Genomic DNA, 27,703 nt, shown 5'->3' on the forward strand with positions numbered 1-27,703 from the left:
ATTAGAACTTAAATAAAAACCACAAACACCTACTGGAAAACATTCATTCTCTTCAGGAACAACATGGGGGTTTTTTCTTAGACTTTTATTTTTACACATTCTTATGATATATCCCTTCAAAGGGAACAGGAGGTTAGCAAGATCAGCTTTTTAGATGATTCCATTCTAAATATACATTTTAAACAAACAATATCAAAACAACCAGTGGGGAGGTGAAAAACATTCCATTAACACCATTTTGTCTACACAACAATAAATGCACAAGGACTGGCTGTGTCCTCACCCTGTCTCGCCAAAAAGCTGACTACTACTGTCTCTGGTTTTAAAGGACATGGAACCAGGGGTGACCTGTCACAGAGTCAAGGGCACACCCTGCTCTGGGCTGTTCCAGAGACTTAGTAACCAACCACAGCTCATGACTCCATATTGGCAAACACTATTGGCAGGATACTTCTTGAAGATGTGCACTCCAACATGGAGACACAAATTAAGACCTAAGACACTTATTTTCCAATGGAGGTGGGTCAGGACATTAATTATCTATTCACCTTAGCACTCATTCCCAGGGTCACAAGCTAGGAGAGTGACATTGAGCTCAGCCCACACTTAAGACACACATAACAGACACCCCCCATCATCAGTCTGTCTTGCCATCAGACAACAGGCTGTCACCTTGACCAATTCTCACCAATAAATAACCTATACAAATACCATTACCAATTACAATCAACATAAAATCAACTCATCTTTATATTAGAAATGAGGAGTCTTTGGTGGAAAAGCCGTCACCTCCCGGGGCAGTTTCTGACAATCACCAGTTCATCTGGCAGACAACAGAAGTTTACACTTGCAATTCAAATCAACTTTCCTTCTATGCCCTGCTTCATGGTGTTTTAAAAATAGATCATCCTGAAAGCTGTACTGCGATGCTCCTCCACTTCCCGATTAGGAAAACACTCTAAACTACCTGCTGTAGCCATTCCTGGCAGCTGAGATGTGTGCTGTGGAGGTGTGAGGGCCATCTTGTGAACCCAGAGGGAAGACCCTCAACTTCCATAGCTGCCCCCATAACCATGTCCCACCTGAGGATGACAAAGCGGGGACCATCATTCCTCAGTGCGCTACAGGCAGTTAGGTCTGTGCTACTGTGTTAGGGGGAGGTACAGTTTAGACAACATTAAGTGAAAGAAACTAGTTTGGATTAAAATAATATTGTGCTGCTAGAGATACTCTTTTTATGTGATGCTACAGCTTTAAAGGAACAAGCTTTAAAAACAATACCTTTGTGCAAAACACACCCGACAGAGCACACCCATTCTAGTATCTTCAATTCAGTGGTGTATATCTACAGGGCTATACTCGTGGCCTGGGAGAATAGAGCCTTTGCTTCCTCCAGGGCCCCTCCTGGGTGCTTCCGGGCTAGGCAGCAACGGAAGCATCCAGCTCCTTCCCCAAAACATCTCATTCTGTTTAATGTATTGTTTGTTTCCCTGGATAAAACACCCCAACTGTCATGATTTCTGTCTAAAGTGCAAAAGCCTCCATGAGGTTGGTTGCCGTCTTCCATCTCGAACCCTTTGTGCTCAGAAAGGCCTCCACCCCCATCATCAGTGGGTTAGGAGGGGCTTCTCTGGGAGGCACAACCCACCTGGGCTTCCAACCATACTGTGCATGACCGCCCCACAAGTCTGAGCTTCAGCGTCTTTTCTATTGTCTTTAGGGTCTACCTCCCACCAGTAAAATTAAATGTTTAGATCCTAAGAGCTAAGGTGCAGAAAAGCTCAAGTACACTCTGGTAGGAGCTGGCTACTCCAGAACTTGTTAAAACCAAAGAGTATTTAGACTGTGCACTACTTAGTGACCTAGTACCACGAAAAGCTGGTATTATAAATCATTCCCAGTAATCCTTCCCCAACCCCCTGCCCCCACCTGGACCCAGTGCAGGGTTCCAGGAGCTTGTGCAAATGTAGCAAGTGTGCTGATCTGATACACTGCAGGAGGCTGGAGCTGTCTTCTCCATAAATAAAATACTATATTTTTTAAAGTTCTGCACATAGAAGGCAATTCATTCAAGTCTTAAAATGAATTTAACTCTAAGATGAATAACTTTTTCCTAAGAAGAAATCATTTAATTTTTTAAATCTGCTTATTTCCTATGATTTCTTTTTGAAAAGACCTTGTAAATAGACAATTCATTCTTCCCTTAAAATGTTAGTTTACTATTTCATGTTAGCACATGTGAATAAAATTTACTCTTAAATATATTACTTTAATCCCATTACCATTTAGGTGTCTTACCTAGGCAATTATACTTTCAAACAGATGCCAGGCACTTCTGTGACCATGTGCAAAAATGGGAGAAATCATCTCTAGGAGTGGAAAGAAAACTCCAGAAAAAGGAACTTTTAAGACGAAAAAGATAAAAAGTATTTCTTGTCAAAGTCCCAACTCAATAAAATTCCAATGCCTTTTAAGGCATGAATTAGTTTGAAATCTTTACAGATTATAAAGTAAAAAGACACTGCCTAGAGTACTCGAAGTAAAAAAAAAAAAAAAAGGAGGGAGGTTTTAATAAAGAGTTCACCTCCCTCTCTTAAGGCCTTTGTGTGTTGGTACGTTACCAAACAAGATGGCATTTAAAATCAAATATCTGTTTATCAAAACCAGTGTCCCTCATTTTCCTCCTCCTGACTGTCTAGATAGAGGAGGGCAACCTTCTTTTCATCCGAAATCACTGACCTCTGGTCTACCATCCTCTGCAGCTGCACCGTCTTATCAAATTCAGCCTGCTCCTTGCCCCTTTCCCCGGGAGCCTGGTGTCTGTCCCCAGCAGAGCCCTGAAAGCTCACGCCAGCAGCCAGGTCATTCCTACTGCTGGCATCTCTCCAAGCACCATGCTCAGACACACTAGGAGCTTCTGCTTCCGTCCCTGCAGGGAAGAGGACTGTGGCCTCTTGTGTCCAGCGGGGAGTCGCCTCTATGTTACTCACGTCCATCTGAAAGGTAAACGAAGTTTCTTTGGGCCCCAGGGCAACGTGCCTTAGTGTTCTGCCACTGTCTGCAACCTCGCCTACCTCAGGGGAGTCTACCGAACCAGCAAGTGGAAACGTTTTGGAAATGGGTCCGTGGAAGACAATGTGTTCAGAGGTCTTGGCTTCCGCAGGACCCAGCTGAATATGCCTAAAGGATCTGCTCACGCCTGATATCACTTCTGCCCCTGCCATGTCTCCTGCACTAGCTTCCTGGGGAGACTCGGAAACGGCTCTTTGGAAAGCGCTCTTTTCAGTCATCAAGATGTTCCGACCCACAGTGTAACTACGGGTGGCCAGGGTCTCGACGGCTGAGCCCTCCCTGTGGGTGCTGCTTTCTGAGTCGCTAAATTCCAAGGGCGGGGGAACGACTGGCTCGGTGGTTTGATGCGTCTGAGGCCCGATGGTGACATGCCTGATGGACGAGCCGTCCCCTGACCACGCTTCCATGTGCACAGAAGCTTCCCTGACACCCAGCTCCACTGTGCCTGAGAGGGGGGCTGTGAGCTGGGTCCGCTCACTGAGCCCCTCCTGGGCACCTAATCGGAGGTGCTTTATGGAAGTCTGGGTGCCCGCTGATCCTTCTGCTTGAGAAGAATCACCCGCCTTCCCCACCCCAGAAACGGGGGCCTGAAAAATAACTTCCCTCTGAGCATAAAACTGTTGGGAGCCAAATGGGCTGTGCCTCCCAAATCTGGGAGGCTCTGCAGGGCCAGGCTCCTCTGTGCCCCCGGCCTCCAGACAGGCAGCGTCAGGCGCTGGGAAGACGACTTCTGTGGACACTGGGCTCTGACGGGGACCCAACGTAAAGAGCCTGGCAGACTGGCTGGCTCCCTCTGAGCCAGCTGCCCAATTCGCTTTGCCCTCCCCACTTACCTCCACAGCCTGGGCCGCGCGGCCCTCGGCCGAGACCTGCTCAGTCCTCCACGTTCCAGGGGACGCTATCCGGACGCGCCCCCCAGACTGGCTGACGTCCTCCAGCACGTGAGCGTGGACAAAGCCCGTGGGGCTGGTGACTTCCACAGTGGCCGACACGGGGCCCGGGGGCGAGGCCAGGCCCGCGTCAACCTCCCCCGTGGAGGCGCTGTACAGCTCCTGGGTGGCCCAGCGCCTGAAGCCGCGGCCGGCCTCCGCCTCCGGGCTGCCCGGGCCCGGGCTGTGCCGCCGCGCTAAGCTGTCTCGCACCACCGACTCCACAGCCTTCTCGATCTCCCCCGCTTCGTCCCGGCTCAGCTCCTCCAGGTCTAACTGGTCGGCGTCCACCGTCTGCGAGAGGTTGACTTCGGCCACTAGGGTCACGGCCCCACTGCCCGCGCTCTGAACTTTCTTCACGTCAAAGGAAACACCCGCAGGCCCGCCCTGGCCCTCTCTGGTGAGGGCGGACAGCTCTTCCTTCATGCGCTCCGGAAGGGTCTCCTCCAGCTGCTCGATCACCTCCACCAGCTGGTGCCTGGGCTCCTTGGAGCCTTGCTTAATGGATGTGTGGAACTCATGGGGTATTTTGATTTCCTTCTCAATGACTATGGGCTTGGCATGAAACTCGCCACTTCTAGTTTGTTCTTTCCAGGGAGCAGATGCCCTGTCCCCCTCCAGAGACGCTTCTGGAACATCCTCCGGCTTCACGACCTTCTCTCCTGGGACGTCATCCCTCTGCGTTCTTCTCCGAGACCCCGGCACGATCTCATCCTGCCAGGAGTACCTGATGGTGGATTCCTCTTCAATGTGGATCTGCCCATACACGGAGCCTTCTTCTCGCTCGTGGGCCCCAGGGTGTTCGTCCGGAGTCGACACAAAGTAACTCTGCTCTCCCTCCAAGTCACCTGCCTCGGTCACTTCTTCCACGTGAGTTACGCTCTCCTGGGGCCGCCTGGCCTCCTGACCTGCGTTCCCTGAGCACGTGACATCTGATTCCCTGTAAACCGCCTCCTCTCTCTCCTCAACAAGCCCCCTGGAACCTGGAGACACGTCATCGACCTCCTCCACTTCGAACGGGGTAGAAAACTCATCTGCCTTCTCGCTACTGACATAGCTCACGGGCTCTTCGATGATCTCCACGTTGACGACTTTTGCTCGCCCTTCTCTCCCCTTCAGACCGAGACGGATCACGTCTCCGATCAAACGCTCCGCCGATTTTCCTTTCAGCTCCACCTCTTTAGCATCCTTGCTTAACAGGTAGTCCAAGCCGGCTTCATCTGAAATGTCGATCTCTTCAGTCAGTTTCGACTCCACGACTATCTCAGTCTTTGCTTTTCTGTCACCGGGAACTTCTTTCCTGTCCACATAAGTGACTTTTGTGTCTGGAAAGGATTCAGCGGACGCTTCCGCCTCGGGAGAATGGGTAAACTGCTTCAGGATACTGGAAACTATATTCTCAGCTATGGTTTCAGTCATGGAACCGCCTTTCAGAGAGGCTGTGTCGCTGGCGCCCAGCGAGAACGCTGCCTCTCTGGTTTCCACCCCTCTCCCTGTCCCGTCACCAGCATCCTTCTTTAGGGGTGTCTGGAGACCCTGGGGGGCCACCTTTGCTGTGCTGTCCTGGGACACCTCTAGCCTGATCGGTATCTCTCTCCCCTTCACACTTGCCTCCTTCAGCGACTCCTTCTCTCTGGCCTTTTCCCTCATCTGCTCGCTTTCTCTCTTTCTTGCTTCTTTATCTAACTTTGTCAGTTCTTCCCACCTTAAGTTTCTCTCCTCTGAAGCCTTCTCTTTGGAATCGAACATTTTCTCTTCTCGCTTTGTTTGAATGGTTTCTGGTCTGTTTCTCTCCTGCTCCTTTGTGGCTTTAGCTTCCGTTTTCTTGCCCAAAGTGACGGTCCTCTCATTTGACCACGTGCCCTCGGAAGTGGCTGCCGCCATCTTGTCCCGGCGTTCTCGGTAGGACTCTGGGGCAGCAGCGGACTCTTTGGCTGAACTAGTGGGTGGAGCCTTTGTTCCTTCAGTTCTTGGCCTCTCAGGGAATGTTTTCGCTTGAGCTTCAGTATTTCTTAAAAGACCGGGGGTTGGAGAGAACGCTCTGAAGTTGGTCTGACCGCTGGCAGTTTTCTCGTAAGCGTTCTCCTGCCAGGCAGTGGTGAAGGAAGAGTATCCGGAACGCAGGACGTCTCTTCTGGCATCGCTTCTGACGGATGTCTGAGAACGTGGTGCCAGGCTCTGCCGGAAGCTCGCAGGAGGTGCTTTTTGCCTTGGAAACAGATTTCTCTCATTTTCTTTCTGTAATACTGAGGTGGTATATTGATAGGACTTGTCTCTGAATTCTGTAGAAATTGAACAGTACATTAAAATGATAGTCATCATTACCTTTTTTCATCTTAAAAGCATCACCACAGATCAGATCTTATCCCGTCATAATATATACCATTACCACAGAAGGGTCATTATAAATGAGGTTATGTTCAGTTCCCAAATTATTTTTTCCGGTAGTTTAAAGAATCACATGACAATAAAATACAGCTCTACAAATGCTTCCACACAACACTTTTCTCCAATTACTGATCTTAAAATACTCATCCATCTTAAACATATCAAACGTGGTCATAAAGCATAGCACCTTGTGCCAGTGAGGTTAGGGGTGTATTTATGTGGCAGAAATTTCACAGTTTGGAATCCTTCATTTCCACTTTATTGAGGTAACGTTATTTTACTGATGAGCAGAGAAGAGCTTCATAATTACCAAAGATAGAGTATATAACTATTAAACATTGAATGGTATTACCCCTACCACCTTTAACTATGCTCTTTTTTTTTTTCTTCTTCACTGACTTCCATGTTGGGTCAACAAACACTGAAGAATTTAACTTTTTTTTTAAACTTCCTGATTTCGACTTTTATACTTTTTTTCCTTTTTCAAACATCTCATTTGAAAAGGTGCCAAAGTAAAAAGTCAGCCAGTCACCACTACTACAATCTGTCTTAATGTCATGGTCATAGGATTGGAAGGCTGTCTGTGGGGCTTCCTGATTTGTTCTGGCCCATCCACAGAGATGCTACCCTTGGGGATGGCCACACACCCCAGGGTAACTGCTCTTACGAGTGGCCGCTGGTGATAGGAATGTAGCCTGGCCAGCAGGACCATCTACCCTGGGGGTACCCCCTCATGCCTACCCACACCCATCTGCTGATATGCATAGAGCCTTCTCACCCTCTGGGTCTTCCCCACTGCAGCCAACCAGCTTCCTCTCAAATTCAACAGCAAACTTGCTGGACATTTCTAAGACCAAATTCCATCCAATCACAGATGACTGGAACCAAAATTATTCTGAACCCAGTGACCTGTCAACCTGTGAAGTATCTAACCTGGGATGTTGCTTTTGAAAAATAAAGATGGAGGGTGCTGGGTTTTTTTTTTTAAATCTACCACCTATACAGATTGGCTGTTATAATCAAACACTCTCCTGATAGTGGTAACCAATACATACATGTATGCCCACTACACCATGATTCTGAATATGACAACACTCACGGAGCTGAACTACCTACCGAGTAGGGTGTACACCCAACACATTGTACCTAATGGAATCTGCCCTCGCTTAAGAAAGCAAGCTCTTAAAGGTTGTACAAGTCCAGGGAAGTTTTCTTTTTTTCAGTTATCCTACAGGTTCTCTGGGTCTTTCTAATGAACACTAACTCTTTAATAGTTGGTTCTGCAGCCACAGGAAGTTTGGACTTCATGCTGCAGCTTTTGGCCTGGATAGAGGTCAACCTCAGGGCACTAGCTGACACTGCTGCTCACATCGCCCTGAGCTGCCCACGCAGACACAGGCTGGTGGAAACGGTATAATCCTTTTACCTCTGCTCGAGACTTCCAGTGCTGAGCCTGCTAGACAAAGTAATACCTCCCTGGGCTTGTGTGAAGGCTGTACATCTTTGCTCTGTAAAGGGTGTTCCCACCAAAGCGTGTGATGAGCAAATCCACGTCCACCTTCTCACCGGCTCTCCATCAGCCCTCTCCTCCCTCACCACGCTGAGTAGGATGAACCCTCAAAACACTAGCTAGATGAACAAATGAGTTAATGAAGCCCTTTCCTATACAATCTCATTTGCATTATTATTGAAACTGTGTCTATGCATGTGTATACATGTGTATGTATGTATGCCTGTGCACATACACACACTTAATCACTCAGTCATGTCTGACTCTTTGTGACTGTTTGGACTGTAGCCCACCAGTCTCCTCTGTCCATGAGATTTCCCAGGCAAGAATACTGGAGTGGGTTGCCATTTCCTTCTCCAGGGGATCTTCCCAACCCAAGGATCAAACTCATGCCTCCCGTGTCTTCTGGATTATAGGCAGATTCTTTACCCTGAGCCATTGAAACTAAAGTAAATTCTATTTGGTGCTTGAGAAGTATGAAATGAGGGTTTTCTGAAAACTCTTCTCTAACCCCACCTCTTCCAGATAAATGACACTTTACTCTTTATCCATAGAATGAAGCTGCGCAGATGGACAGCATCTTAACGTTAAATGATAAGCTTCCCTTATATTTACCTTGTGGCACGTTTTCAATGCACTCAGTAACGATCAGTATCTCCGGATTACTTTCTCCTTCCAGTAAGGCTCTGTAAAAATTATTTTTAAAAAGCTCATTAGGAAATAAAAGATGAGAAGTGCCTCTTCTAAGCTGTCGATCTGTCGATGACACACTGGCACAGGGTCACAGGTCTGCAGACAACGCAGGGCATGCCAGACCTGGCTCAAGAGTGTGCCTATCAGCCAAATGAACGAGGGAGCTGGGCCCCCAGAAAGACTGGAGAGCCAAGGCCTTCTAAAAAGCCCTTCCAAACCCAGGGCGAGGAGGAGACGAGGGATGTGGACCCAGGAGGGGAGGCCGGGGATCTGGCTTCCCTGGGAAGCAGCGAGGGGCCCATGCCTGGCAGGCCACTCGGGGCCACAGAGCCCCAGAACAGCTACTACTACCCCACCAGGGTCTCCCTGGAGTCACAGGTCAGGGGTTAACTAGGGGCAGAGGAAGGACTGACACTTGTCTGTAAATAAGGCAATCAGACTGCATGTGCACTTTTCAAACTGGGTTCCATGGGGACATCTTAGAGATGAAAACAACAGAGGAGAGATGGAAGGGGCAGGCAGAAGAGAAAGAAGAGCTTCAGATGCCCCCTCCACCACCACCATAGCCCCCAGAGGCCTCATTTCCAGGCGGCATCCAGTTACCTCCTCTGATAAAAATGGCAAAATGCACTAGACTAGGGGGTTTCTTTGGCCATGTCTATCTCCAAAAGTGTAAAACCGTAGAGTCTTCATTGTTACCCACGTCTAGGACTCGAAGCCCTGAAGAAAGAGCAGACGCAGGCCCCACGGGCTCTGTGCTCCACGGTGGGTCAGCCAGACCCAGGGCCCGGAGACCCTAGGATGCGGGCTCCCGGGGGCACAACAGTTGCTCGGTTGCCAGAGCAACATGTGAGGTCACAAATGTCAGTTCCAAGAAATACACTGCATAGGGCAAAGGGCAAGCAGAAGTGGAGCCCACTTGGAAATGCTGACTGACCACGGAGAGCCGGGCAGCCAAACGGGAGGGACGCCAGCGGGGACTCTGCAGTCAGGCAGAGCAGTGCCAGGTCCCGTTTCCACGGACTCAAAGGCGGTGATTCCCACACATGTGAGAGCCCCGTGGGCGGCTGGAAGAGGGCAGGAGGCCCCCACCCCGCAGCCCAGGGAGAAGCAGAGACGAGGGTGAGGGGTTCCAGCTCAGCTGCGCGGGAGGGTTCGCCAGCCGCCGCGGGACCGTGCCCAGAGCCCCACGCTCCACACCCAGGGGCCAGGAAACCGGACACCGGCCCGCTAATCCCACACCCTCCTGACCTGGCGTGTTGGGTTCACCAACCACAAATAGAAAATGCCGAGGTCCCTATAGGATAAAAAGGCACACGTTGACGGGAAAGTCAGCCGGGGGGGGGGGGGGGGGGGGGGGGGGGGGGGGCGGGTGCGCCCGAAATGGCACCAACAGGAAAGGCAGCGTCCTATAGCCAAGGGACCAGGGGGTGCCGAGAAGCCAAGTCCTATTTCAGCTCTTCCCTCCGCCTGCTCGGGAGGAGGCCTCGGGTACCACAGGGTGCTCCCACTGGCTGCCCACGGCAGACAGAAAGGGCCTGCAGGGTGTCCAGGCCAGCAGAGAACAGATGATAGGTAGGCGGGGTGCTCAGGATAATGATGCCCCCGCGGTAAAAACACCTTCCTTCTCCCCTCATAGGGCCATGGCTTTGTTCCTCTTTCAGGGAAAATCCAAATCATCACCAGACTTCTAGAGTGCAGGACCCTAAGTTGGGTACTGCGGTTCCTAGGAGGGGCACCAGATCTCGAGGGGTGACAGAGCCCTAACACTCTCGCCCCCAAGGCCTTTGCCAGCCTTGAGACGGGGCACCCTAAGCAGGCTCCGACCCTGCCATCTGTCTCGCCGAGCCCCGGCAATCCCACGCTGGGCCGATGGCGCGTGTCGTGGCACACGGTGAGCAGAGCGGCAGAGACCGGGTCCAGGCCGCCTGGGCCTCCCCGCGGGGGCGGAGATGGCGCCGTCTCACACACATGGTACATCTAACCCCGCAGACAGAGCCTCCAGACCACACTAATGAAGCACAGCCAACGTCGCTTTTGATTTCAGTCCCAATGCCCCTACAGGGGAGGACACTCTCTGAAGACTCGGGCCCGCGGCGACGCCCCTCCCGACGGCTGGCCCGACCTGCGGGCGGCACCTTCTCCCCGCAGCCGCCCAGCACGGGCCTCACAGGCGGGGCCACTGCTGCTGAACCCACGCCTCCGTGAAGCCCCCACACACGCAGCGCCCCGCCTCCGTGAAACCCCCACACGCGCGGCGCCCCGCCTCCGTGAAGGCCCCACAGGTGCGGCGCCCCGCCTCCGTGAAGGCCCCACAGGCGCGGCGCCCCGCCTCCGTGAAGCCCCCCAGACACGCGGTGCCCCGCTTCCGTGAAGCCCCCCAGACACGCCCCGCCCCGCCTCCGTGAAGCCCCCTAGACACGCCCCACCCCGCCTCCGTGAAGCCCCCCCAGACACGCCCCGCCCCGCCTCCGTGAAGCCCCCTAGACACGCCCCACCCCGCCTCCGTGAAGCCCCCCCAGACACGCCCCGCCCCGCTTCCGTGAAGCCCCCCCAGACACGCCCCGCCCCGCCTCCGTGAAGCCCCCTAGACACGCCCCACCCCGCCTCCGTGAAGCCCCCCCAGACACGCGGTGCCCCGCTTCCGTGAAGCCCCCCAGACACGCGGTGCCCCGCTTCCGTGAAGCCCCCCACACACGCGGTGCCCCGCCTCCGTGAAGCCCCCACACACACGCCCCGCCCCGCCTCTGTGAAGCCCCCTTGACACGCCCCGCCCCGCCCCGCCTCCGTGAAGCCCCCCACACACACGCCCCGCCCCGCCTCTGTGAAGCCCCCTTGACACGCCCCGCCCCGCCCCGCCTCCGTGAAGCCACCCCCCCACACGCGGTGCCCCGCCTCCATGAAGCCCCCCCACACACGCCCCGCCCCGCCTCTGTGAAGCCCCCTTGACACGCCCCGCCCCGCCCCGCCTCCGTGAAGCCCCTCCAGACACGCGGCGCCCCGCCTCCGTGAAGCCCCCCACACACGCGGCGCCCCGCCTCCGTGAAGCCCCGCAGACACGCGGTGCCCCGCCTCCAGGGCTGCCCACAGGACTACGGCAGAGGCAGAACCAAAACTGCGGGGCAAGGCCACGAAGGGTTGGCCCCCTCAAAAGCGTTCAAAGGAACGGTTTTTAAGGAATAGACTGGTACAGCTTTAAGCAGCAGGTCAAGCATTCTCCGGTTATTTTGGGAGCGGAGGAATAAGCTGCTCAGAGCCACCGCGCTGGTGAGAGATGCCAACCGCCTGAATCATGGGCTATTAGCGAGCGTTTCATAAGGCCCTCAGGTTGGCAGCCTGGAGGGGCAGGAAAACAAGCAAACGTGTGCGGGAAAACCAGGTCCCTGGCCTCGTCAAGGCCGCTGAGACAGGCCCACGGGTGGAAGCGAGCACTGATGCGGGCTCGGGACCGACAGACCCCCGCAGGAGCTGACCCTGCAGACAGCCCTGGGCACACACGCTGTTGGTCGCCCACTAGGCACGGAGAAGAGCCCGGCAGGCAGAGGCTGTTTCCAGAAGCAGCCCGGGGGGTCCGCCTGGTCCTGGTGGAGAGATGGTTCCCCACGTGCTTCCTGACAAAGCACATGTGGTGGGTGGGAGGGGAGGGGCGGGGCTGAGAGAAGGCACTTCCATGCACAACCCCCGCCCCAGCTCCAAAGAGGCTAGGGGACCGCCTGGCACTCTAGATGGGGACTGGGAACCGGAGGGTAAGGGAGGAAGGGAGGCGGAAGTCCATCTGTAGGACCGGCATCGCCATCGGATTTGGGAAGGTCTGCCCCTGGCAGGGCGGGTGAAAGACCATAAGCAGGCAGTGCTGCCAGGCGCCCTGGTCATTGCCTCTGCGCTAGGGATGAATGCACACGTGGAAAGTTTGTCAAATCCAGAGACAGGCAAAAAAAGCAGACAAAGAACAAGATTACAAATAAAGCAGAGAGAGAAAGTACTGGGAGTGGTGAGCAGAGAAACTTCCAGAATCAGGTTGCCTGGATTTAAACCCTGCCACTGTCTAGTCCTGTGACTCAGGCAAGCTGCTCAACCCTCTGTGGCTCAGTTTCCCCATTTCTGAAATCGGGAGCACTGTTTGTGGTGCTAATTGACAGGGAACAGGTTTGTGGTGCTAATTAATAAAGTGACTAGAAAGTTCTCCCAACAATGGTTGTCACAGAATCGTGCTCAGTGAAGGTCAGCCATCTTCGTCATCACCTACATCATTTTCTACTGACCTCAAAAAAAAAAAAGCTGATTTTCCATTAACCAAAATAATTCAAGAAGGGAAGAGATTCTGGATAACCTAAAGTCACAGTTAACTGAGGGCTAATTCATTCACACAATGATGTGGGGCTACCAGCTGCATCCGTTGATCCTAATTGTCTATCCCTAAAACTACAAGATTTTATTAACTTCAAGTTTTCCACCTAATAAGCAGATAAGTCTCAGTGTTAACACATTTTTATGAATTTTCCCAAAGCAGGATTCAACTTTTAAAATAACAAAATGTATTTCTCCAAGAACTTGCTAATTTCCAAGAAATGTTTTCACTTGAACAGATGCATAAAAAGGTACAGGTGGTCTTAAAAATAATGGAGCAACCAGAAACATCATTAAAATAATAAAGTTACCAACATTAGGCGCTATCTGTATTGTAAACCTAGACACTGGATATTCTCAGTTTAAACCCAGGGACTCTGCCCACTGCGATCAGATAAAGGGGGTTCTATAGTCCCTCCCCCAGCACAGACATATCAACACAAAGACCCTAAAGGACTTTGCCATGAAGTCCCCACTCAGGAAATCTTTGCACAACACTTCTGTATGTGGCCAGGCAAGACTACCTTTAGTGTTTCTCACTTGAGAAATCATTTGGCCCTGCTCTCCATTTTTCCAGGGGAAACTTAGAACTAACGTTTGTTAAACTCTCCACTGCCAAAACATAAAAAACAAAGCCTTCTTTGTAAATTCTGATGGAGATTTCATTATCTGTACCCTGGATCAGAAATCCAAAAGGGGCCCCTGCCTACCCTCAGTTTTGTCCTTTCTGGAATCGGCTTTCTCTGGGTAGTTCTGCATCTTTTGTTTCAATTTTGACTATCTTTTTTTTCCCAAAAAAATGTTTTCTAACAGCCTACTCCTAATGATGGTGTTCTGTCCTCTTTTGGTGCAGGGTGGGGAGGGGGGATTCTCTACTTTCGACTGTGTTTCTACAAATTCTCAATCTGTAGCTTGTAGGCCTGATCTTTATGTCAGCAGCAAGGGGCTCAGGACATAGTGGGTTCTGAACACTATCGTATTACTATCCCCCACATTCCCTACCCTTCAAGGCCCAACTCAAATCCCACAAACCTTGAAAAGCTCTCAGGCTACCTTGGCTTGAAGCTCACCATTCCCTCTCTGAACCATCGTTACCAGACCCTATTCACTAACAGGAAACCATGTGTAGTATTTTCTTGGAACGTGCATTCTATTATTTTAACATCTTTGACTTTTCACCAAAGCACACTTCTCCCTTCCTGTGACACCCCCTCACCTCCCACCTCCACCTCTTCTGCATATGATGTTCAAATCTCTGCCATCCTTCCAGACCCAGATCAACGTCACCTCTCTCGAGAAACCTCCCCTGATTCTCACAACTCCCTTCAGACTCCAGAAGCCCTGCACTTGGGGACGTGTCTTATGTCCCGCGGTGTAGGAGGCTACCTCTGTCCATGCGGCCTTATCCTCAGCACCCGGCCACACCCTTGTGACCCCCCTGAGCAGGCATCATACCCTGCATGTGGACCGTCTCCAGAACAGCCTGAGCGCACAGACGCCAGCTCACAGAACACAGCTTCACGGGCGAGGTTCTTACCCACCCATCACACATGGCCCTCCTTGGACAGCCCCTAAAACCAAGCTGCCCAAATGCTTGGCCTTGCTACAGACATGTTAGCTCAGTACTCAGGTCCTTGCTTCAGCTGCCCCCTCAGCCTAAAAGGCCCTTTCCTCATGGTCTCTTCCTGGCTGTCCCCCAGTAAGGCTCAGTGCTGCCTCTTCCAGGAAGCCCGCTCTGCATGCTCCAGCAGCCCCTCACTAGGTCTGCCGGTTCTTTGTCGTGTCCTCTAGCCTGCTGGGAGATAGGCTGAGAGCTTCCTGGATGTCCCTGGGAGCTCTGCAAACAGCAATGTGGGCACAGATCACCTGGGATCCTGTGATAGCAAACTCTGATCAGGGTGGGCCCAAGGCTTCCCAGAAGCCTGAGATGCCGAGTGATGCCAACACTGTGGGTCTGCAGGCCTCCGGGGCAGGGCCCCGGAACAGCATTTCTCTGCCCTGGGTGTACCTGACAACCATCCTTGCAGCTGAAGCACGACCACGCTTGGGCCCACCTGGTGCCAGTCAACGGGAACATCTAGGACTGGGCCTGGGAGCCGACGCTTCATCAGCTTCTCCGGGTGACGCCCGTGTGCAGACAGCTAAGAACCAAGCCCTGGCCTGTTTCTGAGCATCTCCCCATTGTCACTCAGCCCCTCGTAAACAAATACCACCACTTCAGGGAAAACCTCGAGTGATGGTGGACAAGCATCTCCAGCCGCGCACGACATGACCAGCGACGGGCAGACGAGAGCAAGCGCAGCCGTGCCCACCTGCCTCCTCCGCACCCCCTTCTCCCGGGTGTGCACCCCCTTCTCCTGGCATCCTTGGCCCGGCCTGGCCCAGCCCAGGGCTCCTGCCCACTGTCACCGGCCACCTGGGGCAAAGGTCTTGTTCTCGGTCCACCTGCCAGGCCAGGCTCCAGGGTCTCCCTGGATACCAACGGACCAACTTGGGTTTGGTGAAATCCTCCAGTCTTGGACTCTGAGGTTTACTTTGTTTTAATTTTATTATTTTATTAAATTACATATTTGCTTTGTGTTAGCTGCTCAGTCGTGCCCAACTCATTGCAACCCCATTGACTGTAGCCCGCCAGGTTCCCCTGTCCATGGGATTCTCCAAGCAAGAATCCTTGCCATTTCCTCCTCCAGGGGGTCTTCCCAACCCAGGGATCAAATCCAGGTCAGGTTGCAGGCAGATTCTTTTACCACTGAACCATGATGGAGGCTATAAACTATAAGCTTCTATCTATTAATTATGCATTACGCCATTCTGTTACTACTTTAACGTTTCTTCTTCACGGTGCAAGTTACGGTGAAGAAGGGTCAGACACCTGGGTTTGGAAGGGTTCGCAGCACTTGCGAGCTAGCCTCCCCACAGCGCAGTCAGCCGTGCTGGGCTGCGCTTCCAGCTTCATGGAGACCAGCCCGCCCCTCCCGTGGGAAGCGTGTGGTCGGGGTGTCGGCTGGCGAGCAGCGCTGGGGGGCGGCTGCAGCCGGGAACAGTCCAGCCGTGAGGGGGAGCAACGCTGGCCGCAGCCCTCGCCGACCTCAGCCCCCTGGACGGGCTGGCGAGCAGCTGTGCGGCCAGGCCCCTGCAACGTGGTCCCTGCCGCCCTCGGGGAGGCAGCGGAGCAAAGGTCAACCTCCCAGGGATGGCGAGTCAAGGTTCACAAAGACCAAACGGGAGCTTGTGAAGAGGACTTTTCAGACCTGGGCTCAGAATTTGGGCAGGAGCACGAAGTACCGAGACAGTCACGGGAGACGTGACAAGGATTTATCTTCAGGACACTTACCAGTGATGGGAAATGCCAGGCTCTGGGCTGCTACAAAGGACCAGGTCAGATTCAGCTGCTTGCATGCCCTCTAGGTCTGCACGCGGCTCCGGTCTCAGAGCTGAGCCCTGGGGGGCAGGGGCTGCGGCAGTTCTAACCACAGGGCTGGGCTCCCCATCTCCCCCAAGCTCACCTGGACTTCAGAAAGGCACAGTGACATCAGTCACCCGCCTCCTGGGAAGGACTGATGCCTCCTACACCCCTAGGAGATGGCCACATCAGTCCCTAATGGGTGAGAAAAACGGACGCCCAGCCACAGACAGGAGTAAGCTCTGTCCCTGCGGGTGTGAGCGAAAGAAGTTCACTCACCACCAAGAGAAAAGCTAGAAACACGCTAAGCCTTGAGGACAACTGAGCTGGGAGGGCTATGAACACCTCCCAGGGAGGGAAGGCCCACCTGTACGCGCTGACTTCCCACGACAGGGAAGTGGGGACAGGACACGGCGGGGAGGCAAGGACACAAAACCCCGGAAAGATGAGGCGTAAAGTCAGAGTCTCTGAACTCCAAGTCAGGAGTTTTACAGGAAGGAAACAGGAAGATCCAACATGCTCTGTAGAGAAGAGGCTCCCTCGACCCCAGGCCTCGCCTAACACGGCACAGGTGCGGGTTTTCTAGGCAGCCTGGCGTCTGCCCTGGAAGGCTGGGCCTCCGCCCCGTCTCAGCCCGTGGGACTCGGGGAAGCCGACCCTCCGATCACTCTGTTCCCTGGGCCAAGGGCAGGCAGGGGGCCCAGCAGAGCCAGAGGGGCCCCGGGAGTCCTGCTGGGAAAGGAGCCCCTCCTCTGCCCATGCGACTGGGGGCTGCAGGGATGAGAGCCTGCAGCCACTGGGGGCCCTCCTGCCGTGGCGGCGGCAGAGCAAGGAAGGAAGGGGCCAGAGACACAGGGCCAGACTGCCAGAAGCGCCACCCGGGCATCGAACCCGCCGTGCCGAGTGGAGGGATTGTTCAGTTCTGTGAGGAACAAGAGCCTCTTTTGACTTGGGCCAGTCTCAGAAGGGCTTCTGTCACTGGCAAGTGACAAAAATCCTAATTAATGCGTCCCTCCCCCAAACAAAGCCCAACCATTTTGACGTTTTCCTTCTTAGTAAAGTTTAGCTTATCTCACTCAGCATGTGTTTGAACAGCCTGCCGATCTGATTTTGCAGTTGCTCACCCCATGAGGTTTCCGAGGAGAACGTGGGGAGATGGACCTTGGCAAGCACAGACTGGCCAGTGCCACCTCTGCCCTCCCCGGTGCCCTGATCCCCCACCTGCTGGGCCCCGGGACCATCCCTCAATTCCGTGCCCCTGGGCAGGCCTGGCCCCTTAGTGGCCCCTGTGGTCCAGCCCAGGGCCTGCCCAACAGACTGCTCCCTCCTCACGATGGTAACAAGCATCCTGGCCAAAGGCTGGCTGAGGCAGGTCCTCCAGATGGTGAAGAATTAGTGAGGCTGGCCCCAGGCTCCAGTGTGGACGCCCAGCTTACACGGGTCGGAAAGAAAGCTGCTTCCAGATGCACACCAAAGCAGCCGGGTCGCTCTGATATTCAGAGTGAGGGTAAGATTGGGAGACCCACAGGCAGCCCCCAGCGTGTGCCGATCCGGCCTGGGCTCCAACCCGGCCTGGGCTCCGACCCAGCCACGTGCCCAAGCCGGGGCGTGGACATCGGTCCCCTCCTCCCCGCTCCAGGTCTAATTTCCCATCTGCTGATGATGATGGCTCTGACGACCAGGCCTCCTGGGATCAGCCAGGGCCCAGGCTCCAACGCTCACCCACACCCACGACTGACTCACACTCACAGCAACCAGGAGTGAGGGGGTATCGAGTCCCCTTTACTCGATTTGGTGGGTACGGCACAGGCCCCACGCCAGCCTGGATGCCAGCTTCTAGACCCTTCCCTCACATGCAAAAGGGGTGCATGGTGTCCACCACCTGAGGGGTGACACAGGCAGTGAGCAGCCTCAAAGGACTTAGCATTGTGTCGGGCAGGCAGGAAGGGCTCAGTACCCATAGTCATCTCACAAGTGGGGAGCTGGGTCCCTAAAAGTCCTTCCCCTGTAAGCATCTGTGATCTGGGCCCCCCGGTCCAGTCCTCATTGGCTAGGAAAGCTGCAAGCAGTGGGAGGTGCCACCTCGGCCAGTGATGGCGCATCCCTGGGGGCAGGAGGTGGGTGTGGAGGGCAAGCACCACTCTGTCACACCAGGGACATGCGGCCACGGCCTCTGCCCCTCTGAGGGCTCCGTGACTGTTTGATCTGGGTTGACTGAATTCAAGTCAACATCTTGATAAACAAAGCCAGGCATCTGGAGCTCCCTGCTGATCTTCAGGCAGAGACGAGGGTCTTCAAGGCTGAACCCCTGGAGACAGAGTCAGAGCCCCGGGGTTTGAAGCAACAGCACGACAGGCAGACAGACTCAGACTTTCTGGGTCCGAGTTCTGGTCCTGTCCTTCCTAGGTCTGTGACTAACACAGTGCCTAATCCTGAGGATCCAGGGAGCTGGCGTGTGTACAACTTTTCACTGGTTCCCTAGACACGCAAAGGGCAGGCAAGGGGGGCAAAACTCAGCTACTCCCAGCACCAGGGGGTGCCCGCTCTGTGATCTGAGTGGGCCCTGCCCCCCTCCCCGCTCTGGCCCTGGACACCTGCCTCGGCCACCCTGAGGGCTGCCCCCAGCTATGACAAAGCCACCGCCATTGCGCGGAGCCTGCAGGGGCTTAAAGTGCTGCTGGCTCCAGCTCGGCGGGCTCAGCGCAACGCCCTTACCTGTAGGTTGCCACCTCCAGGCTGAGGCCAGTCTTCACCTGCACGAGCTCCTGGTAGTCCCGCAGACGGTCGGCCATGGCCAAGGTGAGGGCTGCCTTCTCATCCTCCAGGTAGGCGATCTCTCTCTAAAGAGAACAGAAAATTTGGGGGTCAGGGGGCTGGAGCTCTGCGGGGTCCAACTCAGCAGCTCAGGACACAGAAAGAGATGAAAAATTTCCAGATTTATTAAAAACACCATCATTGCAGGGACAATTTTTAAATACTGTATTTCTCCCACCTGGAAAGGTTTGTTTGTTTTTTTTAAATCACATAAGGAAGATGTAGCTAACACACAGAATTTTCTGTTCATACTCCCTAATGATAATGAAAGCTTGTAAAGCATTTCTACACCTTAGACATCAGTCAGCACAGGTAAGTAAACACACTGACACTGGCGAAGTAACGTGCTATTTAAAATAAGCCAAGACTAGAAAGCAGGGATTTTACTATATTTAAAACAGAAGTCACTCAGATCTGAAATAGAATTTCCCCCACACTCACAATTTCCCCATTTGTATAAGCTGATACAGACCTCTTTGCTTTACCTAGACAAGCTACTTTAAAATCATCTGGGAGAAAAGTTACATTAATGAGACAAGAAAATATTCAGGGCATAAATATCAAAAGTCAGACCTGGATATAAACCTTTATGACTGTTCTCATGGCATATGGTTAATAAGAGCTCCCGGGCACGTGTTCACATCTCCCCCATGGCAGTTCCGCTCCCACAGGGTTAACTGCATCTGTCCATGTCCCGCGGCTGGGAGATATCCCAGGGACGCCTGCAGCCTCATGCACTCCCCACTCCCCTGCCTCCCCCCATCCCCACCCCGTCTCTAGAAAAATGTCCGTTACATACAAGTCATACAACACACAACTGGTGAACTGGATTTAAAATGAAATGACCAAGGTAATATTACCTTCCTCAAAATGTCCCAGTTTAAATCAACAATATATTTTAATAAACACAATGGTTTCATTTATACCATTTTACAGTTCTGTGCTACTCTGCATTAACAGTCTTACATAGCATTTTATAGCTATGCTGGGGAATAATCAGCTGAACAAATACTTAGAACTTTGAGTAAGTCCACAGACTAACTTCTGGTTTGCAATTATTTCTGAATACAATTAACTAAAAAGCTTACATTCTTAGACAATTATCTTTGTGGAATTTAAAAATTGTAAGACTACTGGGAGAAAGAAATCTATTTTCATTTATCACATAATCCCTCCATCAAAGGCACCTGGCAATATGCTGACCGTCCGAAATCGACAGTGTCTATGAAACTAAGGAATGAATGCAACTAAGGTCTCACACTAGATTCACCACCTAAAAAGAAGTATGATCAGCATGTAAATAATTCTGCTTCTCATAGCAGCTCTATACATCTAAACTAATAATTGCTGTTATGTTCTTTTTGTCTATATAAAGTATGCTAAAAACAAAAACTGAAGCTACTTCGCTTTGAAAGCAAAGGAGTAATTTTTTTTTAATTCCTTACAATTTAAAAAAAAAATTTTTTTTCCTCCCATTTATTTTTATTAGTTGGAGGCTAATTACTTTACAATATTGTAGTGGTTTCTGCCATTCATTGACATGAATCAGCCATGGATTTACATGTGTTCCCCATCCTGATCCCTCTCTCTCCTCCCTCGCCATCCCATCCCTCTGGGTCCTCCCAGTGCACCAGCCCCGAGCACTTGTCTCATGCATCCAACCTGGACTGGTGATTCACACTTGATAATATACATGTTTTGATGCTGTCCTCTCAGATCATCCCACCCTCGCCTTCTCCCATAGAGTCCAAAAGTCTGTTCTATACATCTGTGTCTCTTTTTCTGTCTTGCATATAGGGTTATCGTTACCATCTTTCTAAATTCCATATATATGCGTTAGTATACTGTATTGGTGTTTATCTTTCTGGCTTACTTCACTCTGTATAATGGGCTCCAGTTTTATCCATCTCATTAGAACTGATTCAAATGTATTCTTTTTAAAGGCTGAGTAATATTCCATTGTGTATATGTACCACAGCTTTCTTATCCATTCGTCTGCTGAAGGAGTAATTTTTAAGCAAAGCAGTAAATTTAAGAAGTGCTAGGTAGTATCTGAGGAGAAGGCAATGGCACCCCACTCCAGTACTCTTGCCTGGAAAATCCCATGGACGGAGGAGCCTGGTGGGCTGCAGTCCATGGGGTCGCACAGAGTCGGACACGACTGAGCGCCTTCACTTTCACTTTTCACTTTCACGCATTGGAGAAGGAAATGGCAACCCACTCCAGTATTCTTGCCTGGAGAATCCCAGGGATGGCAGAGCCTGGTGGGCTGCTGTCTATGGGTCGCACAGAGTCAGACACGACTGAAGTGACTTAGCAGCAGCAGCAGGTAGTATCTGAGGGTGGATAAGTGCAAACATCCTCCAAAACTGGCATTATAAATAAAGAGGTTTATCAAAGCAGACCATTGGCCAGTCTTGATTTAATTGACAGCTACCAGAATTTGGTCACGCATGACATTCACATATTCTGTAGTTAAGTCTTAGTGTTAAAACCCTATGTTCCCCCATTTTAGAGGAAGTATAAACTCAGGTATGAGGTTACAGTATGAAATGTTGTGTAAACGTAGCATATGAATCCTTCCTACTAGAGGAAATTCTACCTGAATATTAAAATTTGATGACATACAGTAATGTCTTTTTTGCAGAGAAGTTCAGTTATTGCTAAAATGCTTAGGAAAAGAACCAGACATATTCTATTCTCTAACCACAAACCTCCTCGGCAAGTCAAGATCTCCCAGTCATGCCAAGGAGGTAGCACAGAGATTCTTCTCCCTCCCAGGGGCCCAGAGCAGTTCTGTACCCACAAAACAAGAAGAGGAAAATCAAACTGTGTCTAAGTTACAATAAGAGCAGTTCCAACCACATTCCCACATGAGTCAAGTCTTCCAAAACCGTCAAAGGAAAACTCATTGACTTTTGGAAGCAGGAACATAGAATTACTGGCTCCCAGCAGTCTCCACAGGAATTGTAACCCATCCTGCTGGTTGAATAAAGCGTCAGACTTGGCCTCCAGTTCTCCAGAAGTTTTCAGACCCTGGGCCAGGCCAAGGCACTTGAGCCTGACACACAGCAGAAGATTCTAACCCAGGCAGAGCAGTTTTGCCGAGTGATACAAGAGCTGGGGAAAAAGGTCACCTTTTCAGTTGCTATTTTAGAGAGCTGCTGGGTGCCTCACAACGGATGATGAAATGCAAGCTACACAAGGGAAAGTATGCTGCATTCAGTGTCCAAAGAATTCCCTTTCTCTTAACCAAACTTGAGCAGCTCCTAGCGAAGCTCATCACCCAGACACAAGAGGAAGAAGAGCTTTCAAGTGTCACCTTGAATGCTGGAGCTCAAGGGAATTTAAATACTGTGATAACCTCATTTAGATGCAAGAACTAAAAGCAAATGCTAATAACAATGCATTGACTGGATGCTAAGTATTTGCAGCTCTGACCCAGGCCACATTCTGAACTCCAGGCTCATCATGTTATGTTATGAGACCAGGTGGCTATCTCGGAGGCATTTCAAACCCAGCTCTGCTCTCCCACCCAAGCCTGCCTTCCTGCACCAACCCCGTTCCTCCAGCATCTCTGGTCCCAAGCCCTCGAGAGGACTTGATTTCTCCCTCTCTCCCTCTATATCCAATCCATCTGCAAAGCCTATGAGCTTCAACTTCAGGGTGAAGTCCGACCTCTGCCCTTTGCTGCTGCCCATGGCCCAATCCCCCAGCACGTCCTGTCTTGATGGCAAAGTCTCCAAAAGAGATCGCCGTGCTCCCACCTGTGTGGTTGGAACTGCATTTATCTTAACTAAACGTCTGATTTTCCTCCTCTTATTTTGCGGGGTGCAGAACTGTTCCGGGAGGGAGACAATTTTTGTGTTACCTCCTTGGCATGGCTCAGAGAGCCTGACCTGCTTAGCAGATTTGCAGTTAGAGCACTGAATGTGTCTGCTATTTTTTCTAAGCATTTTAACAATAATTAAACTTCTCTGCTACAGTACGTGAGGCCACAGAGTTGGACATGACCGATGTGACTTAGCACGCACAAACTTCTTTGCAAAGAAGTCATGTGCAACACAGCAGCCAAGGAGACTCCGTGAAGACACAAGTCACCACTCCTCTCTGCACAGAGCCCTCCAGCGGCTTTCCGCACGCTCAGAGCGAAGGCCAGGTCCTGCCGTCACCCCCTCACCCTCACCCATGCGCCCCAGTCACACCTGCCCCTGAAAACCGCACTGTTTCCACCTCCAACCTCTGAGGTCAAGGACTTGTCCGTTGTGTCTGTTATGTTCCCTGCTGCACCCCCAGGACTTTAGAGGCCAGCTTGGTACACTAAGTGCTCAATGTGGGCTTCTTTCATCACCCCCAGCTCACTGATGGGGAAACGGAGACACAAACAGTGGCAGAGCCAGAAATGAGACCCAAGCAGGGCAGCTAAACTGACTCCATTACAATCGAAAGAAAGTTCTCAGTCATTCACACCTCGGTGGTTGTGTAAGCTGTCCAGGGCCAGCCTCGAGGCTAAAAGCACACTTTTATCTGTGTTTATGGGTAAGGCTGGTGAAAATCACAAACGTCTTCCAGTTTTTGCCTGAAGTCCCTTCCTGCAGACTGGGAGGCAGGGTTCAAGTGATCTGTGCTCAGTCGCTCAGTTGTGACCAACTCTTTGCGGCCCCGTGGACTATAGCCTGCCAGGCTCCTCTGTCCATGGAATTTTCCAGGCAAGAATACTGGAGGGGGTTACCATTTCCTTCTCCAAGGGATCTTCCCAACCCACATATCTTACATCTCCTGTGTTGGCAGGCAGATTCTTTACCACCACGCCACCTGGGAAGCTTCAAGAAATCTGAACTATACAAAAATGCTGGGGACTTGGATGTCAGTTCATCAAAGTTCTCTGGCAAATCTGAGGCAAGGGGCCTACCAGACAGGCCTAAAGCAGGCAGGCTTTCTGGGAAGGCCCACTTTCCCCAGAGAGTCCTGGCAAGCAGCTTTCCCCCTCGAGCTGCAGACGCAGCCCAGAGCCTGGATACTGTGTGGGGGCTCCTGCCTCCAAACAAGGGTTTCCATTAAACCATACGGGAAACAGAAGGCAGTAAATGAATGACTTAACTCTAAAACTATTCTGACAACAGCCAGCTGGAAGGGTCTGAAAGCATTTTAAAATTTTAGATTAACAGGCACCTCTTGCTAGTCCGTAGGAAGAACAGGGGTCATCATTCTATGAAAGCAAAACAAATACTGGTTTAAAGTCCATCTTTAACAGAACAGATAGAAGAGAGAGAACACTGCCCAGTGGTTAGTTGCTCAAGCAATGAAGCCTCAATCAAACCCAGGCTTAGCTACTTACTAACTGGGTGAGCTACAGGCCTCAGTTTCATCATCTGCAAGATGGGGCAAAGATTGGTACCCACTTTCTAAGACTGGCATGAGGACTGAGAGTGAATACACATGTGATCGGCTTCATACCTGTGGTACCTGGCATACAAGAAGCTAATTCCTAGTAATGAAACTTTTATTACAGTAAATTAGTTAAATCAGGTCTTATATTTTCAGTCTCCCCAGGGTAGCTTCTTTAGATTTGAAAACATCAGGAACTTGGGGTTAAATCATCAATACTCAGTCTTAAACAAAATTTCTAGCATTTCCACACTCCTTAAAAATAAAACACTAACGCTTGGTGTTGAGTTTTTTGGAATGCAACTTGAAATATGGTTGCTTTAAGCTAACTAATGAAAGCTTCAGGGTATGGATAAGGAAATACAGAGTGCAATAGAATCTGCAAGTCCTTATCAACGTTTTCCTTGACCTTTATTTACTTTTAGCGGAATGAAGCAAATTCCAGTAAGAGAGGTACTACAGGGACAGGAGGTGGGGTCCTGGTTCTGGGTCAGGTGTGACCCCAGGAAAAGGCCCTGGAGTCCCAGTGTCAAAGAAGGTAATCTGAACTGCATGTCAGATGCCCACATCTCCTGGAATCAGAGGAACTCCACTTCTATCTGTTTCATATCTGGGGCGCACTTAAGAGTTAACAGGGAGTGAAAGGGTTCTGCTGCTAAAAGGAACACTGAAACTAGAGCTTCCAGGTCCAAAATGAGCCCAGTGGGCTCTGACTGCAAATGAATGGTGAGGATTGAGCCCACGAAACACGCCTCAAAGAAGGCTTTTCCAAACCTGCTTGCACGGCAAGGACCCTTGACGTGTAGCAGGGGCTCCCTACAAAGGGGTTCAGTGGGCAGGGAGCTTGGCAGACACTTCCCTTTGGTTAAAAGCTCCTTGAAAGCCTACATTAAAGACACTTTCTAGCTTTCGCTCAACACAGAACATAGGGCCCTCTGGAACTGGTGTCCCTGGCCAGCATCATTGGAAAGGGAAGGGCTGTGAGTGCAGGGTAGGTTCTGGGAACCAGCACACACTTCGCTAGTCCTGTCCTCACCCCAGCTACAACCCTGGCTTTTGAAAATCAGGAGGCAAAGGCCAAAAAACCCCACGATTCAAAAGACTAAGTTCCAAACAACTGAGCACTGTTTCACTTCATGATTTGCCATCCAGACTCCAGCTCTTGGAGGAAAGCCCCGGGGCAGCGCTAAGGGCCGGCGCAATTAACCTGCTGATTAACTGTGAACACCGATGACGTCACCACAGGCCCCCACGCAACAGCCGTGTTTCCTTTACTTGTTTTCAAAAAGGCACAAAATCCCTCCAAGACAAATTGTTAACTTGAAGCTGTAAACGGTTTCCTTTCAAATATTTCTGAATTTGTGTGGATGCGGTCTTAAACTGTCATCCTAGGAACTAATGACGATAGTAGGATTTGGGAATATTTTCCATCCTAGCGCAGTCGGGGGAGAACCAGGGCTAACCGTAGGACTGGGCTGGGTGGACAGGTTATAAAGCAGCCACAGGTGCTACCCTGTCAGCGTGAGAAGCCTGAGCTTCGCGTCTCTGGACGAGAAACTGTTTACAGTACCTCCACTTGTAATAACATCCTGCCAGAGAGCTGCCTTACCCCAGAGATCTGGCATCAGCGTGTACTGTGCGGAAAACATCTCTGATCAAGTTCTTCCCTGCATTAAGACCGCTGCCCCTCCCAAGAACAAACAAGGCGGCGGCCCAGGGAGCCCCGACCAGCTGCTTCCCTCGGGGAAACCATTCTGCCAAAATAAAAACCCGATGTGGAAGACAATTTACGTTTTCCCCAGAGGCGTCCTAGCGCGCAACGGTGCTGCCACTTGGAACGACTCACGATAAGGGCTTGGCATTGCCTAGAAACCTCCCAACGCTGGGGCCGAGGAGGAAGGAGCTGTCACCTCTGTAAGTCACCTCGGGGGGCTTCCTGGCCGACTTTACAGTGAACTTGGTCCTTGAAGTACAGGAAATTGCAAAAAGAATCTGGAGCCTAGGGAGTCATCGGTCAGGATGCACCCAGGCCCGCCGAGGGCTGCGGAAACTGACAAGCGGACCAGGACCCCGCAGTGCGGGCTGGAGGTCGGGATCCTGAGGCCGCGCCGCGGAGTCGGGCGGTCCCTTCGGCGCCGGGGTCCCCAAGGGGCACCCCCTGGGCCGGGCCCGCCCGGCGGGGGACGCGGCGCGGTCCGGGGACCCCCACCCGCCGGGCGCCCGGGGCCGGGACGGGGGCGTTGCGGCTCACTGACCTGCCGCTCCTCGGCCTGCAGCTCGGACGCCTCGCGCACCCGCAACAGCTCCTCCTCCAGCAGCGCCCGCAGCTGCTCCAGCTCGAGCGCCTCGCGCCTCAGCGCCTCCGCCTCCTGCGCGCACAGCCGCGTCTCCTCCTCGGCCTCGCGCTGGCTCTCCCGGCCGCGCCGCAGCGCCTCCTCCAGCTCGCGCACCTCATCCTCGTACCGCTGCACGGTCTCCCGCCAGGCCTCGGCCACCAGCAGCGCGCAGTCCTCGTGCAGCTCCCGCAGGCGCGGCGGGGGCGCGGCGGGGCCGGCGACGCGGCCGCGGTAGCGCAGGGTCAGGCCGGCGGCGCGCGCGCGCAGCTCCCGCACGTCGCGCTCGCGGGCCGCGTCCAGGCCGCGGCGCTCGGCCTGCAGGCGGCCCAGCAGCGCCTCGAGGGCGGCGCGCGCGGCCAGCTCCTCCTGCAGCTCGCGGCGCTGCGAGTCGAGCTCGGCGTCCAGGCGGCCGCGGGCGGCGCGCGCCTCCTCGCCCAGCAACTGCAGCTCCCGCAGCTCGCGCCGCAGGGCGTCGCGCTCGCCCTGCGCCAGAGCCGTGGCCCAGCTCAGCTCGTCCAGCTGCCGCCGCAGGCCGCGCGCCTCCTCCTCGCAGCGGGCCTCCGCCTCGGCCCACAGCCCCTCCTGGCCGCGCCGGCCGCGCAGCTCCTCCTCCAGGAGCAAGTTCTCGCGCTCCAGCTCCCGCACCCGGCACACGTACTCATACAGCCGGGCGTTCAGCTCCTGCAGCTCGGCCTTCTCAGGACCCGTGTGCAGCCGCCAGGACAGCATCTTGCTGGGGTGCGGGGCTCCCCCGGCCGCCTGCTTCACTCCGAACCTGGTCTTGTCCCCTCCGCCGCGCCGCCCCGGCCCCGCCGCCTCTCCG

The 27,703-nt window shown here is 52.7% G+C and overlaps 1 protein-coding gene across 2 annotated transcripts; it reads right to left on the bottom strand.

Moving 5' to 3' along the window:
• Positions 1-66: 66 nt before the first annotated feature.
• SYNM (synemin) lies at positions 67-27,703 on the bottom strand. Of its 2 annotated transcripts, XM_061158600.1 has the most exons (5): positions 26,800-27,703; positions 19,058-19,182; positions 8,515-8,585; positions 3,906-6,283; positions 67-2,996 (listed from the first exon to the last, which is right to left on the bottom strand). In XM_061158600.1, exons 1-5 carry the CDS (start codon positions 27,607-27,609, stop codon positions 2,658-2,660), a joined length of 3,723 nt encoding a protein of 1,240 aa, XP_061014583.1. In that variant the 5' UTR covers positions 27,610-27,703; the 3' UTR covers positions 67-2,657. The 2 variants fall into 2 exon arrangements, with proteins under 2 accessions (XP_061014583.1, XP_061014581.1); XM_061158598.1 differs by having other exon boundaries at positions 67-6,283.

This window comes from Dama dama, chromosome 13 (genome assembly GCF_033118175.1).
Source record: "Dama dama isolate Ldn47 chromosome 13, ASM3311817v1, whole genome shotgun sequence".
Classification (NCBI taxonomy): domain Eukaryota; kingdom Metazoa; phylum Chordata; class Mammalia; order Artiodactyla; family Cervidae; genus Dama; species Dama dama.

Excerpts from the sequence above, each read along its gene's own strand:
- SYNM (XM_061158598.1), bottom strand. The coding sequence starts at position 27,609 with ATGCTGTCCTGGCGGCTGCACACGGGTCCTGAGAAGGCCGAGCTGCAG. Across the intron at positions 19,183-26,799 it reads TGCAGGCCGAGGAGCGGCAG|AGAGAGATCGCCTACCTGGA; the intron begins GTCAGTGAGCCG and ends TGTTCTCTTTAG. Across the intron at positions 8,586-19,057 it reads CTGGAGGTGGCAACCTACAG|AGCCTTACTGGAAGGAGAAA; the intron begins GTAAGGGCGTTG and ends TAATTTTTACAG.